This window comes from Haematobia irritans, chromosome 1 (assembly GCF_050003625.1).
Source record: "Haematobia irritans isolate KBUSLIRL chromosome 1, ASM5000362v1, whole genome shotgun sequence".
Taxonomy (NCBI): domain Eukaryota; kingdom Metazoa; phylum Arthropoda; class Insecta; order Diptera; family Muscidae; genus Haematobia; species Haematobia irritans.
Genome location: NC_134397.1, coordinates 185216934 through 185236038, shown reverse-complemented (window position 1 = coordinate 185236038; position 19105 = coordinate 185216934). Strand labels below are relative to the sequence as shown.

The 19105-nt window shown below is 35.2% G+C and overlaps 1 protein-coding gene across 1 annotated transcript in view; it reads right to left on the bottom strand.

Moving 5' to 3' along the window:
* Positions 1 to 19105, bottom strand: part of unc80 (unc80, NALCN channel complex subunit) — a 93454-nt gene that overhangs the window by 31500 nt on the left and 42849 nt on the right. Inside the window, exons 13-17 of the mRNA XM_075292292.1 lie at positions 16188 to 16205; positions 15391 to 15523; positions 9869 to 10322; positions 9606 to 9803; positions 2380 to 2734 (exon numbers count right to left, since the gene is read on the bottom strand). Of these exons, the coding sequence (XP_075148407.1) occupies positions 2380 to 2734; positions 9606 to 9803; positions 9869 to 10322; positions 15391 to 15523; positions 16188 to 16205 (1158 nt within the window). The remainder of the gene's footprint in view (positions 1 to 2379; positions 2735 to 9605; positions 9804 to 9868; positions 10323 to 15390; positions 15524 to 16187; positions 16206 to 19105) is intronic.

Here is a 19105-nt window from a genome sequence, read left to right as displayed (position 1 = left end):
AAAAACTTGGCTTGATAATGAGTTTCCGGACTCTGCCCCAGGGAAATCCACAATAATTGCTTGGTATGCAAAATTCAAGCGTGGTGAAATGAGGACGGTGAACGCAGTGGACGCCCGAAACAGGTGGTTACCGACGAAAACATCAAAAAAATCCACAAAATGATTTTGAATGACCGTAAAATGAAGTTGATCGAGATAGCAGAGGCCTTAAAGTATCAAAGGAACGAGTTGGTCATATCATTCATCAATATTTGGATATGCGGAAGCTCTGTGCAAAATGGGTGCCGCGCGAGCTCACATTTGACCAACAACAACAACGTGTTGATGATTCTGAGCGGTGTTTGCAGCAGTTAACTCGTAATACACCCGAGTTTTTCCGTCGATATGTGACAATGGATGAAACATGGCTCCATCACTACACTCCTGAGTCCAATCGACAGTCGGCTGAGTGGACAGCGACCGGTGAACCGTCTCCGAAGCGTGGAAAGACTCAAAAGAAGCGTGGAAAGACTCAAAAAAGTAATGGCCTCTGTTTTTTGGGATGCGCATGGAATAATTTTTATCGATTATCTTGAGAAGGGAAAAACCATCAACAGTGACTATTAAAGCGTGATACGGTCAAAATTTGGTCAAGGGAAAACGCGTGTAAATCGGTGAAATCGTTTATTTAAAAAATCAAATTAAATTTCTTTTTCAAGTTCAATTAGTAAAAAATTCAGGAAAAATATTCAGTTAGGCTTTCGCTTTTCCAAATCCGAATTGCCGGGCCTCACGCTTGACACCTGCCATCAGATTTTGTACAGCCACCTTGTCCACCTTCTTCGCCGCAGAAAGCCAGTTTGCCTTGTACTGCTGCTCGTCCTTAGCAGTTTTTTGGTCTTCTTTAGGTTCCGCTTGACAATAGCCCAGTATTTCTCAATTGGGCGGAGCTCTGGCGTGTTGGGAGGGTTCTTGTCCTTGGGAACCACCTGCACGTTGTTGGCGGCGTACAACTCCATGGCCTTTTTACCGTAATGGCAAGATGCAAAATCCGGCCAAAACAGTACGGAACAACCGTGTTTCTTCAGGAAAGGCAGCAGACGTTTATTCAAACACTCTTTCACGTAAATTTCTTGGTTGACAGCCCCGGAAGCTATGAAAATGCTGCTTTTCAAGCCACAGGTACAGATGGCTTGCCAAACCAGACATTTCTTTGCGAAATTTGACAGTTTTATGTGCTTGAAAATATCTGCTACCTTTCCCCTTCCTTTTGCCGTATAAAACTCCTATCCCGGAAGCTGCTTGTAGTCGGCTTTGACGTAGGTTTCGTCGTCCATTACCACGCAGTCAAACTTCGTCAGCATCGTCGTGTACAGCCTCCGGGATCGCGCCTTGGCCGTCGTATTTTGTTTATCATCGCGATTTGGAGTGACTACCTTCTTGTAAGTCGATAGTCCGGCTCGTTTTTTGGCTCGATGCACGGTTGTAGACGATACACCCAGCTTATTTGCGGCATCTCGGAGAGAGAGGTTAGGGTTTCGCTTGAAACTACCGGCAACTCTCTTTGTCGTCTCAGCGGCTTCCGGTTTTCGATTTCCCCCCGATCCAGACTTCCTGGCTGTCGACAAACGTTCCCCAAACACTTTAATTACATTTGTAACGGTTGATTTGGCAACTTTTAGCGATTTTGCCAGCTTTGCGTGCGAGTATCTCGGATTTTCGCGATGCGCGAGCAAAATTTTGATACGCTGCTCTTCTTGCTTGGACGGCATTTTGACAACTGAAGAGTGAATTCCAAAATCAAAATAGGAGCAACATTCTACACACACACCTTCAAAATGAGGGGTGTTCAGGTTTTTTAAATGTAAAATCGAAAGAAATACGTCAAATTTATATTGACCAAATTTTGACCGTATCACCCTTTATATAGCGTTATTGGAGCATTTGAAGGTCGAAATCGCGGCAAAACGGCCCCATATGAAGAAGAAAAAAGTGTTGTTCCACCAAGACAACGCACCGTGCCACAAGTCATTGAGAACGATGGCAAAAATTCATGAATTGGGCTTCGAATTGCTTCCCCACCCACCGTATTCTCCAGATCTGGCCCCCAGCGACTTTTTCTTGTTCTCAGACCTCAAAAGGATGCTCGCAGGGAAAACATTTGGCTGCAATGAAGAGGTGATCCGCGGCCATTTCGGATTACCATTCGCCAACATAAAATGGAAGGAATACGTCACATAACACTTAGCCACATACATCTATCGTGTTAATCTGGTAAAAAATATTCCTGATCTACAAAGACAGGGGGTTGATACCAAACTGATATAAATCTAGTAATTGCCTAACCCATTTAAGACGAACATGTACATTGTCATATTTTTATAATTCCATTAAACTCACCTTATTACCCTGGTTGTTTGGGCAGCTGGTCCTTTCTTATGTGGCCTTGGAGTTACAGCTAATATACCACTTAAAGCCACCAAACGGAATGGACCACCATGGGCTCCTTTCACATAGGTGATAAATTGTCGGACATCACTATAGAGGCTAGCATTTTCCACTGACTTCAGTTCTTTGGAAGCATTGACAAATCGTGTTACCAAAGGCTTAAATACTGCTGCAATAACTTGTGCCTCAGGTCCTCCACTTAGACCACCACTGAAATTTGTTGAATATCCACCTTGACCGCCTGATGAGGATACACCATTTCCAAGATCGGTGTTAAGATTTTTAAAGGCACTCGTGCGTTTATGAGCTATTTTTTTTTTGTTTTTAATTTTGCGATATTGTGTTTTGTTCATTTGTACAGAGTGTTTTTTTTTTATATTTTTGTATATAGAGATAGATAGAATTATGTTGTGGATAGATTTGAGAATAGACAGAGATAGAGTGACAGTAAGAAAGAGATAGAAGGAGAGATAGAGAGTGTATGGTCGTGTGGGTGGTTATCAAAACAAACAAACAGACAAACTGATGCGTTAGAGGACGGTGGATTATAGTTGAGAAGGCTTAGGGGCAATGTAAACTTGATTAAAACATACATTTAATAAATAAAACAAAGTTAATTATTTTATAGCGATCTTACAATATTAAAATTCTATTTCATTCCAACCAATATCTGGAGAAGCTGATTTGATAAAACCATAATGAGTAAAATATAATTTTTATGTCTCTTCCCTTTATTTGTTAGACTTCTATCAAAACTATACACTTAAAATTTAAGTCGGCTTATGCCCTGGGGTGGAACACTATGTTAGTAAAAAAAGTATAGGAAATATTTATTTAGGATTTATCGGTCTATAGATATGTATTAGAAATGTAGGCGATTTTACAAGGTTGGTTTTTTGGCAATTTTTTCCGATATCAGAAAAACATATATATATATATATATATATATATATATATATATATATATATATATATATATATATATATAAATATATATATATATATATATATATATATATATATATATATATATATATATATATATATATATATATATATATATATATATATATATATATATATATATATATATATATATATATATATATATATATATATATATATATATATATATATATATATATATATATATATATATATATATATATATATATATATATATATATATATATATATATATATATATATATATATATATATATATATATATATATATATATATATATATATATATATATATATATATATATATATATATATATATATATATATATATATATATATATATATATATATATATATATATATATATATATATATATATATATATATATATATATATATATATATATATGGGAGATATATCTAAATCTGAACTGTTTTCCACCAAATTTGACATGCATAATTACAATATTGGTTCTACTCCTTGTGAAAAATTTCCTAAATCAGATTACAACTCTGACCTCTGTGGTCATATGAGTGAAAATCCGGGGAATGATATATATATTAGAGCAATATCTGAATCTGAACTAAATTTTGCATGCATATCAAGAACGTTAATTCTACTCCCTATGCGAAGTTTCACGTAAATCAGAGTAAAAATGTATCCTCTGTTGTTATATGAGTGTAAATCGGGCGAAGGATATATATGGAGGCTATATATAAATCTGAACCGATTTAAACCAAAATTGGAATGCGTATACAGAACGTTAATTCTACAAAATTTAAAGCACATCATGGCAAAACTCTGGCTTCTGGGGCCATATAAATGTATATCGGTCGAAAGATATATATATTGGAGCTACATCTAAATCTGAACCGATTTTAACCAATTTCGGCACACTTTACGACACTATCAATTGCTCTGCTTGTGCAAAATTTAAAGCAAAGCAGACCGAAATTCTGGCTTCTGAGGCCATATAAGTGCATATCGGGCGAAAGATATATATGGGAGCCATATCGAAAGCTGAACTGATTTCTTCCAAAATGAATAGGGTTCTGACCCAAAACACATACTTGAGCCAAATTTCAAGTCGATTGGACTAAAATAGCGACCTAGACTTTGATCACAAAAATGTGTTCACAGACAGACGGACATGGCTAGATCGACTCTGGGGCCGGCCCTGAGCAATATTGCCGAAGACACCATATGTCTATCTCATCTCCATCTGGGTTTTGCAAACATATGCACTAACTTATAATACCCTGTTCCACAATGTGGCGCAGGGTATAACAAGTATATACGGCCAGGCCGAATCTTATGTATCCTCCACCATGATTTTGCGTTGAAACTTCTATTAAAGGCTGTAATCCACCATCGAATTACTTGGGTTATGATAAAACTTGTGGACCTATATGGACCAATTGTCATTGATGGACCCTTGTCATTGAGCTTAACATTGAATCGGGCAGCACTCAGTGATAAGAGAGGAGTTCACCAATGTGGTATCACAATGGACTGAATAGTCTAATGGTGATTTCGTTTGGGAAAAAAAGTGTTGCATACAAATGGTACAACATTTTATGGTGTTGCCGCTATTATTTAGGTCGTAGAATAAAAGCGTCTTCAACATCTGACTGAAAGTGTAACCATCTGCACCGTATACCAGCTACGGTGTAAAATGGGTTACACTTTAGCTCTTGCGATGGGTAAGACCCCGTCAATCGAACGTGCACATTTTGAGTAGACTGCACCGAATTTTCCAATCGAACTAAAATTTTCGATTTATGGGGGTAAGGTGTAAAATATGTAACATATTTTTTACCAATCGAAATCACCATAAGTGAGCCTGATACATAGAGCTGCCACCTAACCTAACCTAACCTCTGGACCAATTTTTGCTCGGTTGTTAGAGACCTTATTGTAACACTACGTAGAAAATTTCAACCGAATCGGATGAATTTTTTTGTTAGCTCCTCCAAGAGACTTCGGAGGACAAATCTGGACCTATGTATACCAAATATGGACCTATATGGACCAATTTTAGCATGAATCTTAGAGACTATAACTAAGATCACGTAGAGAGAAGTTCACCAATGTAGTATCACAATGGACTGAATAGTCTAAGTGAGCCTGATACATCGGGCTGCAACCTAATCTAACATCACGTATCAATTTTCAACCGGATCGGATGAAATTTGCTCCTCCAAGAGGATCCGTTACCAAATTTGGGGATCGGTTTATATAGGGGCTATACGTAAAAGTCCCATATTACCTATATTTGGATGTGTTACAAACTAAATGAAAAAGTTAATATACCCATTAAATTCAATAAAATAAAATTGGGACACTAGGGCCAATAGGGAGTTTGCACAATTTGTTGGTTTTGTCAGTTTGCGTGCTCTATATTGATCTAAAAGTGCATTTAACCCATTTCTCCGGACGCACGTTATTGATTATGCCATATTCTGAGTAGACTAATAGCTTTCCACCTATAGGTGAATATTAACTTCGAGTTTAGCCGCTAATTTTCACTAAAGTGAAAACTAAATCACTAAAAAAAGTCATAAAATTATACATATTTGTTTTGCAGATTTCATTATAACTTGATGGGGAATATCCCAAAGCAAATTTTCACAAAGTTTGTACTCCTTAAAATTGATTATTAAAGAAAAATAATCGTGAAAAAATGACGATTTTAGCGGCTAAACTCGAACTTAATACCCACCTTATCGGTGAATGTGTTTTAATGCCGATCTTCTTCAATTTATGGACAGGAATTTGTTTTCATTGGTTTCGAATGAAAAGAATAGTAAGCCAATATTGGATATATTAAATAATGATTCTAACAAAATTGCATTATATATATGTTGTTATGCGTGTAAACATTCTATATTCATGAACGATTTTTTTTTGCTTTATTAAGTTGCAATAAGAATATATTTTCTTGATTATTAAGCAATATTATAATATTATAGCATGCATGGTAATATATATATATATATATTTGTGTTGTTGGTATTTAATAAGAATGGTATGATATGTTCGTAAATAGTTCAAGATTGTGGTTAAACGGAAGTTCTCATAAAATCTCTATCACCTATGAATCAACGAATTCACCAGATAAATTATCCGAACTTGCTAGCAGCGAGTTCATGAAGCGAAATCATAAGGGAAAATGAACAATGTCCAATCACCGAAACAGTTTTAAATTCATTAGATTCCGATTATACGTACATCAAAGGTGGCATCAACAGCGGGTCCTTTGTAAATGAAAGAATTCACCAGTTCCGATCACCAACTTATCGATGAATTTCTACATTTTCAAATCGCAAAAAATGTTCATCATCGAATTCACAATTTCGGATCACTAAGTTAGTTGCAAAATATTTACTCAAAGTAAATCGCAAGTAATGAGGTATTTTTTCTCGCACATTTTCCATTCCCTGGAAAGCGCGATTTTTTCAAAGCGAAAGCGAAAATATTGCGAAATGACGGGATTTCTCGGGAGCCCGGGAAAACCCCAATGTTTTAGTATAGTCCCCATTTAGACCGTTTTTTTTTATCCGATTTTCCTGAAATTGGAAATCTAATGATATTTTAGGTCAAAAAATAGGTGTGCTAAATATGGATTGTATCTATCCATGGCTTGGCATAGTCCTCATATATAGACCGATCTCCCGATTTCACTTCTTTCTATATGATAAAAATTTTCTATAGGAATAAAATTTTGACAAAATTTTCTAGAGGAATAAAATTTTGACAAAATTTTCTATAGGAATAAAATTTCGACAAAATTTTCTATAGGAATAAAATTTTGACAAAATTTTCTATAGGAATAACATTTAGACAAAATTTTCTATAGAAATAAAATTTTGACAAAATTTTCTATAGGATAAAGTTTTGGCAAAATTATACAAATGAAATATTCACAAAATTTTCTATAGGAATAAAATTTTGACAAAATTTTCTATAGGAATAAAATTTTGACAAAATTTTCTATAGGAATAAAATTTTGACTAAATTTTCTATAGGAATAAAATTTTGACTAAATTTTCTACAGGAATAAAATTTTGACAAAATTTTCTATAGGAATAAAATTTTGACTAAATTGTCTATAGGAATAAAATTTTGACAAAATTTTTATAGCAATAAAATTGCCTATAGGAATAAAATTTTGTGTGAATAAAAAACAAAACGAATGAAAAAAGAGAAAGCACGCTCAAAATAAACCCAGCCAACTGCACTCAAATCGATGATTTGACGGTGGCAAAGGAAAAGAGATATGTTTGTACGAATTTATTTCGGCATAAACCGGCTATCATGTAAAACCTTTTTTCGGAAGGTTCAAGTGTGGTTCATTGTTGGGTTTAATGAACTGCCTGAATGTATTCTGATAATTGGTTGATAGTTTTGCTGCAAGTAGAGGATGCTGATGAGGAATGTGGAAATTCCGAAACGTGCGTCCATCCAACCATCTTGCAGTCTATAGGGCTTTGCCCAAATAAATTTGACAAACATTCTGGGAGCCACCGTGGTGCAATGGTTAGCATGCCCGCCTTGCATACAAGGTCGTGGGTTCGATTCCTGCTTCGACCAAACACCAAAAAGTTTTTCAGCGGTGGATTATCCAACCTCAGTAATGCTGGTGACATTTCTGAGGGTTTCAAAGCTTCTCTAAGTGGTTTCACTGCAATGTGGAACGCCGTTCGGACTCGGCTATAAAAAGGAGGTCCCTTGTCATTGAGCTTAACATGGAATCGGGCAGTTCTCAGTGATAAGAGAGAAGTTCACCAATGTGGTATCACAATGGACTGAATAGTCTAAGTGAGCCCGATACATCGGTCATTTTATTCCTATAGAAAATTTTGTCAAAATTTTGACAACATTTTCTATAGGAATAAAATTTTGACAAAATTTTCTAAAAAAATAAAATTTTTACAAAATTTTCTATAGGAATAAAATTTGTACAAAATTTTCTATAGGAATTAAATTTTGACAAAATTTTCTATGGGAAAAAATTTTGACAAAATTTTCTATAGAAATAAAATTTTGACAAAATTTTCTATTGAAATAAAATTTTGACAAAATTTTCTATGAAATATTTTTTTTTTTTAATTTGGTAGATTTTGCTAACATTTTCTTCAAATGTTGGTAGCTTTTTGTGGCAACCGTGGTTGTGGCACGAATTCTCTTGGTAAGGAGTTTTTCACCTCAACTACTTAGCCAGTACACCCAAAAAAAAAAGAGAACCCACGCGGAAGAAAATGTAGGTTTATTTTAGAAATTTTTAACTAAAATAGTTTTCTAATTGCAACATGTTACAAATAAGTTTATACTTTTTGCCAAATTGAAGAATTTTTTTTTAAAATAATTAATTTGTTTCTGTTGTTTAACAAAATTTCATATGATGAAAGAAAAAATTGGATGTACAAATTGTTAAAATGTCTTTAGCGCTGTACGAAGTTCGAGACAGGTAAAATTTTAGTAAAATTTATTCATTTGAGAGACTTATGAACTCAATTTAAGCAAACTTGTGCCATTTTAGGAAAATATGAACTATTTTATTTTTTAGTAAAATTGTGCACTATATTTGTGTACAACTTTTTTTCTTATTTTTAGTTCACGTCGTTAAAGTTAGCAAAAAATTATTCAAATAAGGAACATTTACTCATATTGTGCAAAATTTAACTAAAATCACTTTAACTAAAAACTAAAATAAAGTTCAGTTGGCATTAGAGCCCCTTTTTTCTGGGTTTAGTTGCTAGGAAGAATCGGCCTTTCCGAAGTTACGGTCATTTATACTTGTTTGAATGATAACTTAGAGTTTTTTTAAATACTTCAAATTTATCAACAATATCATACCATTCTTCCGATTCGAATATGGTTATTCGATTCTGTTACTTTTATGGATAGTAATTTTCTTAATTATACAGAGCTATGTGTATATCAGATATAATTCTATAGGTATAAAGTTAATTAAAAACATGCAATTGTATTAAGGATGGAAAAAAATTTTAGGGATTCGTTTTAAAAGAATACGAAATAGGAAATATAGAACTATTGAAATCCAATATGTGGCTCAATATTGTTGGAATAAACATACGTTTCACTTTCATTTATGGCCTACTCGATGTATGAATGTTAAGCAACTAATCTCAAGGAATCATTTGAACGATAATTCTTGAAATTATTTAAATTTCCATGGTGAACTTACTCAAAGGTGATAGTAATGAACTCGGATCCACACAAAAGGCACAGAATGCATGGAAGAAATCGACCAGTTCTTGGAGACCGGCATTTTTGACCATTTCCTGTAGATAACGTTTGGTTCGTTGACTGGCATGTCTTAAAAGACGTGATAGAATTTTCTGACATTGACTTCTAAGAAAATCAGCAGGAGGGCCACGAACACCTTGAATGAAAAAAATCCAATTTCTCAATACCTTGAGCTCTTAGAACACGTTTGCTCTACTTTACCATCATTACATCCATTGTGGCATCCCAAAACCTGTAAAGCTCTCTTTATAATGCCCATTGATATCTCGTGAGCATGTTCGCCCAGCTTTAAGACACCCATCTCCAGTAGTAATTCGCAGATGTTTAGTCCAGCTTCCAATACCCTTAGTGAGACAACAGTCAAATCTCTTTTGAATACATTCAATACAGCCAATAGAACAATTTCATAATCAATTCCACCATCTCGAGTTATATAGAATGACGATCCAGGAGCTTCTGATTCATCTACACCTGTATAGTCTATGTGTGAGTCGGTGTGTGAGCGTAGCATATGACTGCGGAAGCGGGATCCTACATTAGAGGTGCTACTCGTTATACCAGCCATACTGCCATTGTGAAAACCATTAGCCCCAGGTAAACCACCGCCAATGCTGCCACCGCTACTCATGGCATCCAGCTGAGAATCAATGGAACCCTAGAAAACAAATGCAAACAAATCAATCTATTAGAGAATAGCGTAAATTAATTATAATTTATTACACATAAAAAATATAATACATAATTTCCACCATCACCACGGGAGGGATAAGGGAGAATTTCTTTCATATCGATGAGTATGTCTGATTCAATTTTTAGCTCAATGATAAGGGACTCGTTCTTATGTTCGACCCCAGTGTACCGCGCATTCTTAGGCACTACTGCAAATTGCTACTAACGTAACTATGTTAGGACTTGTACCAGTGCTCCAGTTTGCCGCAATTTTTAAATTTTCATATAATTTATTGATTTTTTACTCTCTGAATAGAATAACCTTGAACAATTCAACATATTCCAAAATTGTTTCCCTTCTGTTGCGATTCGGATGCACAAAATAAAAAAGTCCGTGTTCTTTGGAATCCAAGTCGTATCCTAAGTGTAAATTTACCTCGTCATTGACAAACCCATGTTAAAGTGACCGGTCCCTTCCATACGTTTTGACCAAAAGTTGGACCGGTCAATACACACTAGGGACTAGTCCTGTACCGGTTCTGGGGTTGATCTATTCCCCATGGGGTACCTATAGAGAAGATTTGAAAGGCTGAACTATTCGAAAATGTCGTCAGCATTATTGAGGGATTTGACTATCGTTGAAAAATGTTTAACAACAACCTTCAAATGATTCGTGTCAAAATTTGACGTCTGTAAGTCAATTAGTTTGTGAGATAGAGCGTCTTTTGTGAAGCAACTTTTGTTTTTGTGAAAAAAATGGAAAAAAAGGAATTTCGTGTTTTGATAAAATATTGTATTCTGAATGGAAAAAATAGGGTGGAAGCAAAAACTTGGCTTGATAATGAGTTTCCGGACTCTGCTCCAGGGAAATCAACAATAATTGATTTGAATAAAAAATTCAAGCGTGGTGAAATGAGCACGGAGGACGATGAACGCAGTGGACGCCCGAAAGAGGTGGTTACCGACGAAAACATCAAAAAAATCCACAAAATTATTTTGAATGACCGTAAAATGAAGTTGATCGAGATAGCAGAGGCCTTAAAGATATCAAAGGGACGTGTGTGTCATATCATTCATCAATATTTGGATATGCGGAAGCTCTGTGCAAAATGGGTGCCGCGCGAGCTCACATTTGACCAAAAACAACAAGGTGCTGATGATTCGGAGCGGTGTTTGCAGCTTTTAACTCGTAATACACCCGAGTTTTTCCGTCGATATGTGACAATGGATGAAACATGGCTGCATCACTACACTCCTGAGTCCAATCGACAGTCGGCTGAGTGGACAGCGACCGGTGAACCGTCTTCGAAGCGTGGAAAGACTCAAAAGTCCGCTGGCAAAGAAATGGCCTAATGGGATGCGCATGGAATAATTTTTATCGATTATCTTGAGAAGGGAAAAACCATCAACAGTGACTATTATATGGCGTTATTGGTGCGTTTGAAGGTCGAAATCGCGGCGAAACGGCCCCATATGAAGAAGAAAAAAGTGTTGTTCCACTATTTTGAGGGAAAACCGAAGGTGTACTACCAAAATGGCATTAAAAATTGGAAGGTCGTTATAATCGTTATATCGCTCTTGAAGGGAACTATGTTGAATAATAAAAACGAATTTTGACAAAAAAAATATGTTTTTCTGTGTGTTTTTGAAACCGGGGACTTATCAGCAAGTCTGTTACGTTTTATTACTAGTCTGGAATTGAAACCGGACCTTAAGAGTGCAAAGTGGACAAGCGTACCATTTAAAAGTTTTCTACTTTATACCCAATCATAATTGAGTTATCCTGAATAGTGGGTGGTTGGTATGTAATGCAAGTAAGTAAAGCGCTATTTTTTAATTTTAGTTTTTAATTTTCTTGTTCAAAAGAAAAAAATATCGAAAATAATATAAAATTTTTGAATCAGTGTCGATTTATTGGAATTGGCTACATTTGTCACGATTTATGGTCTTTAAACGGCCATCAAAGCCATCGCATGCTGCACAAATGTGGCTCTGCGAAATCTGGCAAAGCGCCGCCTTGATATAATCGACACTTTGGTATTATTTAGTGCAAATGCCCCAGGCGCAAAAGTCGAATGGATAAACCTCCTTTTTAAGTTATTCTTGATACGTTATGCTAGATTAGGTGTAGTGGCAGCTCAATATTTCAGACTCATTTCGAACTTCTCTCTTATGAAAGAGTGCTGCCCTATTCTTCTCAGCTCAAAGACAATTGATCTCCTTTTTGTAGCCGAGTCCGATCGGCGTTTCATATTGTGGTGTAACCACTTCGAGAAGCTCTGAAACACTCAGAAATGTCAACAGCCTTATTGTGAGCGGATAATCCACCGCTGAAAAAAATTTTGCTGGTCGCTTTAAACTGGGATTGAACCCATGACCCAACGTGGTTAGCCTGCACAACCATTGCACCACGTTGGCTCCTGTCACTTGCTGACTCATGTCTCCTATTTCTGCCCAGGGCTTTAAAACTGTCCCAATAATATTCGGCATTAATATTGACATCACGGTCGATAAATACGAGCGGGGAGCGACCACCGGCCCACATCATTGTCATCGGTGACTCTTCAGTTCTGGTGGCCAATTGAAGGTGTACATTCCCAGCTCACCTCTTGGAAAGGCTTACTTTGTTTATTCACAAAATGTTCAATTAGGAATGGCTTCTCATCGGAGAAGACCTAATTCGGTAACTCGCCACTTTCAAGCATGAATGTGTTGCATTCGTTCTCGTGATTGGATTTTGATCAAATCTAGCTTTTACTTTTCGGGTCATTTCTGGTGTTTTTTCGTCCACTTTTTGGGCGCGATTTTACCAGTATCATGTACGAGAAACAAATTATTTATTCACATTTAAATACAGGATGCTTTGAAGGATAAACACATGTGGTTTCTCAATCAAATATAAGGCTTGCCTTTTATATTTCGAGATAAGGAAAAAAACTAATATCAATCATCGAAAATTGCTTTTTTGTTTTTCAAAATATTCCTCATTAAGATCTATACACTTTTGCATGCGCTTGGAGTTCAAACTTTGAACCAATTGTTCATATAATTTATTGATTTATTTACTCTCTGAATAGAATAACCTTGAACAATTCAACATATTCCAAAATTGTTTCCCTCCTGTTGCGATTCGGTTGCACAAAATAAAACAGGTTCGTGTCCTTTGGAATCCAAGTCGTATCCGTCATTGACAAACCCATGTTAAAGTGACCGGTCCCTTCCATACGTTTTGACCAAAAGTTGGACCGGTCCATACACACTAGGGACTAGTCCTGTATCGGTTCTGGGATTGATCTATCCCCCATGTGGTACCTATAGGGAAGTTTTGCAAGGCTGAACTATTCGAAAATGTCGTCAGCATTATTGAGGGATTTGACTATCGTTGAAAAATGTTTAACAGGTTGGTTGATAAGTCCCCGGTCTGACACATAGATGGCGTCGCTAGTATTAAATGCATATTATTTTTATATAGTACCAACCTTCAAACGATTCTTGTCAAAATTTGACGTCTGTAAGTCAATTAGTTTGTGAGATAGAGCGTCTTTTGTGAAGCAACTTTTGTTTTTGTGAAAAAAATGGAAAAAAAGGAATTTCGTGTTTTGATAAAATATTGTTTTCTGAAGGGAAAAAATAGGGTGGAAGCAAAAACTTGGCTTAATAATGAGTTTCCGGACTCTGCCCCAGGGAAATCAACAATAATTGATTGGTATACAAAATTCAAGCGTGGTGAAATGAGTCCAATCGACAGTCGGCTGAGTGGACAGCGACCGGTGAACCGTCTTCGAAGCGTGGAAAGACTCAAAAGTCCGCTGGCAAAGTAATGACCTCTGTTTTTTGGTATGCGCATGGAATAATTTTTATCGATTATCTTGAGAAGGGAAAAACCATCAACAGTGACTATTATATGGGGTTATTGGAGCGTTTGAAGGTCGAAATCGCGGCAAAACGGCCCCATATGAAGAAGAAAAAAGTGTTGTTCCACCAAGACAACGCACCGTGCCACAAGTCATTGAGAACGATGGCAAAAATTAATGAATTGGGATTCGAATTGCTTCCCCACCCACCGTATTATCCAGATCTGGCCCGCAGCGACTTTTTTTTGTTCTCAGACCTCAAAAGGATGCTCGCAGGGAAAAAATTTGGCTGCAATGAAGAGGTGATCGCCGAAACTGAGGCCTATTTTGAGACAAAACCGAAGGAGTACTACCAAAATGGTATAAAAAAATTGGAAGGTTGTTATAATCGTTGTATCGCTCTTGAAGGGAACTATGTTGAATAATAAAATCGAATTTTGACAAAAAATGTGTTTTTCTTTGTTAGACCGGGGACTTATCAGCCAACCTGTTATATTGGTCTCACTACTGCCTAGGATGTCTAAATCTCGCGATGTGTCACATGATGACCTTGCAATATCAGTAGGTAATGGTTTCCGGAACAATAACTGATTTTGAACGACCTTCACGAAATTCGTCTAGGTATGAACTACGACCACGGTAGAATTCACCATACCATCGCTAAAAACTGGTTCTTGAGAGGGATCATCAGTGAATTAAGTTCCGCGATCCACGTGGGAATTTGTGAAGAATAACCGAACGACAATGTTCACGATGTAACTCCATTTTTTCGGTAAGATGAAACTTTTAAGTTGCTGAAAACAACACAAATATCGCTCGTATGTCAAAGTGTATTAAGTTCTTATAACCTCAAAGCTTTCGATAGAGCAGTCAGTTAGAAGATTGCAGAACACTTGGGTTGTCCAATCCCTATATAGGAAAATTGGGTCGATTCGCGAATTGAGTCAAACCCGAGTTGTATTTTTGTTGCGATATCCCTATATTGCCAGAAAGTTGGGAAAAAGTTTGTTAATTTTTTAGGAATAAATTCTAAAACATTTGAAAAATCCCGCATTTTTATTTTGTGCTCCCAATATTTTTTCATTATGGTTAGAAATTTTTGGATCAACTAAAATCAAAATAAAACTTCTTCTTGACTTTTTTGTTGTTCTTCAACAATTTTTATTGCAAACATATTGTATTACTGGCTACTTCACTTACCTGTCGCTTCATATAGTCTGGTGATGGTGTAGGTGTATGCTCGGTTACTGTTATAATGGGATTCCTTGGATAAAATGCTGTCTTGTGGCTCGACGATTGTGAAGATCTCATAACTTTTGGAGGTTCTACGTATCTGTAAAATCTTCAATATTTAAATATTCCATCCAATAGAAATAGAGGAATACAAAGAAACGCAATTAATTAACAAAGATGAAATGATTGTGCACAGGATGAGCTAAATATTTTTGATTAAAAAAAATACAATTTAAAATACTGTAACAAGAAACAAAAGCAATTCAAATTCGTTTAAGAGGGAGTAAGGGAGGTACATGTTTCGCTATATACAAAAGCGATTTGTTGGTGTGTTGTTAGGGTTAGAGCTGGGATCAATAGAATATATAATAGATCATTATTCTAGTTGGAGGGGATTATCAAAGCCATATAGCAAAGTAGTTAAGTTTATATGGTAGTAGGGTAAATATGGTTTAGGTCTAATATAAGATGGAAAAGTGCAAACATGAGAAGCAAGTAACTCTTAAACACAACTCAATAACATTTGCAACAAACTCATTTTGTAGGGTGTGTTTTTCTTGTCTTCGTTATCGGAATGAACATGAACGGAAATGTGTGTTTCATTTTTTTCTGGGTTTTCACAACCAATTTCCTTTAATGTTCATCCATTTTAGTGGAAATCATCACAGAGAGTATTAGCACCGTGTAGTGATTTTGAAGTGTCGGTGTTTGTGTTCCAAAAACTAAATGGCTTTCAAACTTGCATAGTAAACAGCATAACTCACCCGCTATCGAGAAGACAGCTGGTTGTTTTTTGTTTGAAGATGGTAGAGATGTGAAAGTTATAGTTGGATGATAGATGGGATAATAGTAAAAGAAAAGCTTTTAAGATATTTTATAGCTTAGCTTTAGCAAAGAAAATTAATGGACGAAAGATTGTGTTGTGTTGTATCAGAGACAGATGTACAGTATGTGCATCGATGTTTGTTATACCTTCACTTGCAAAAATACTCCATGAAATGTATAAACGCTTAATCAAGAAAAAAGTCGATATGTCGAAAAAGTTTCCTCTTAATATATATCTGATTTCGACTTTTGACGTTACCATTTTTGAAGCTTCACTATAAAAAGACCCAGTAAAGAAAACATCCCTTAAGTAGTTTGGATTCCTAACGTATGATCTGGAAGTAGTTCTAATTTGGATTACCTGCAGTGAGTTTTCACTATAAAAAGATCCGGTAAAAAAAACTTCCCTTAAGTAGTTTGGATCCCTATAGCATGGTCTGGAAGTAGTTCTAATTTGGATTACCTGCAGTGAATTTTACATGGGTCGTTTCCATGGTGAAAGTACTAGATTTTCGTATTCTTTGCATAGCTTTATAAGTTAGGCCTTGGAAGACCATTTGGACGAAGATTTAAAAAAACAAAACTCATATGTTTCTTTAATTTAACTTTTTATTTTTATTAATTTCTTTACACTTTTATGTCCATATGCAAAACAATTTATTGACAGTTTATCGAATGAATTTATATGGCAAAAGTAGGCTTGAAGTATTCTGTAACTTTATTGCATATGGAGGTTATTCTCTAATTATCTAATTTTTGAAAAGTCGATTTTCGCTTTTGTATCCCTGTACCGAAGACGAACTATATTACTCAAAAAGATGCATTTCGACGTGTAAATATAAACAGTGTCTGGTGCAGGGCTGTGGAGTCGGATTCTGAAGATTTTGCTGGAGTCGTATAAATTTTGCTCGACTCCGACTCCGGCGAAACAAAATTTGAAAAACTCTTCATATCCTTGTAACAGAGAAATATTTGATTGGAGTTTTTAATAGAACAACGAAGTACTGAATTTCAGGCCATTCAAAGTGTATTTATATGGGTGAAATTACACGGTGATATAAAGAGTAGGTTTTACTAGAATATGGGCTGAATTGATCAATTGTATAGTCTATTTTTAACACATTAAACTATCAATTTTTAAGCCTATATATAATCTTGATAAAGGTACAATTTTAAGGAAATATAGCAGTAGAGCCCAACGTTCTGATTTTTTGGCAGGCATGTTGAGTTCGAAGATGGGACATACCGAACAATTTCGTGATATAGCACCTACATATAAACCTATCTCCGATTTTTTTAAAGAAATTTTTCCCAGTCTAAAATTTTCATAAGATTTGTCAGAAATTTTGAGTTATTTGAGATCCATTAATAAATGCGGAATTTTCCCGTCGGCCCAGATTTTGTATATGGAGATAATTATTTGAGAAATCTCCATGTATACCCGATGTCCTTGGAAGCTGTAATTTTAAATTAAACCTCTGCCAACGTGCCATCTGAGGCGGACTTTTGGGAGAAAGTTTGTTTCACCAATGTCACTCGAAATTGTTTACATTAAATTAATGGCCTCTAATGTCTATAACTGATAGACCATTTATAAATCGATGTTTCACCATTTTACTTCTATAGAGACAATATTCGTAACTGTCCAGCTATTCCTGTCATCTGTTGTATGGTAGTGGTTACTTAAAATTTCGCCCGTCTTAATTTATAACAGTTTATGTTTATTTTATATATCCGCCACATTACATTTTTTAACATTTAAACTTTCTATCTGATTAGTCCGACATTTTGATTTTTGTGTATTTTTCTTTTTTATATAGATTTATTTTTTATAAAATTCCTATATAGACCAATACCAGGATTTTACTTCAAAAACTTCTGGAAGCCTAATTATTTTTTGAAATTTTGTGTTTTTATCCCTACATCCTACAGAGTTACATCCCTAAAATGCTGAGGTTTGTCGTCGAGTCGTATCAAAATTTAAAATTAGAGTTCTTTTGGACATATAAACAAATATGGCAAAATAGAGTACTTACACCCTCAATAAAAATCGCTTCTATAACATATACCCCAAAAACATTTTGCTTCAAGCATACATATTTTCAGGATTGGTCCAAACTGTTTGTATTGTTCAAACATATTATTTTTCACCTTAAGGCCGGTATGCACCTCTAGCGAAATTTTCGGTAGCAAAAATTTATTTAAGTCTACAACAAAAAAAAAAAACAGGGCTGTGTACACAAATTTTAAAACAGCTAATCGCTTTTAAAAATTGTTAATATATGTTCCAAATATTCCTCAAATAAATTGTTTATTATTTAAAGACCTTTTAAAACTTTTACGCACACAATGATTGTAATAAATTAAATGTTTGCTGCCAAAATATGCTTTTGACAACCCTGTTATTTTCATTAGAGGTGCGTACCAGCTTACGAAATTGAACGCTACCGAGAATTTCGTTAGCATAAATAGTAATGCATTTCTTATGGGAATGACATTTTTCGCTAGAGGTGCATACCGGCCTTTAGGCATACACTGGTAGTAAAAAATTTTAATGAAATTTTCTTTGTGTGGATATATTTTTAAGGCGCCAATTGGTTACTTCCATTATTTTACTTGCAGCATATTCTCTAGCATCTAAGCATATTATATTTACAAACATTTTATGTCCCAATCATAATATGTTGTAACATATTAACATGTATGTCCCAAACATGTTATGCTAGTTTATGAACATTATATGCTTGCAGTTAAAAATATTGTGTCAAAAAATGTGAGTTCCAAACATATAATTTTTACACCCAAACATATGAAAAACAGTCTTTTTCGTCCGTGTATATCGGTCTATTTTTGGCAC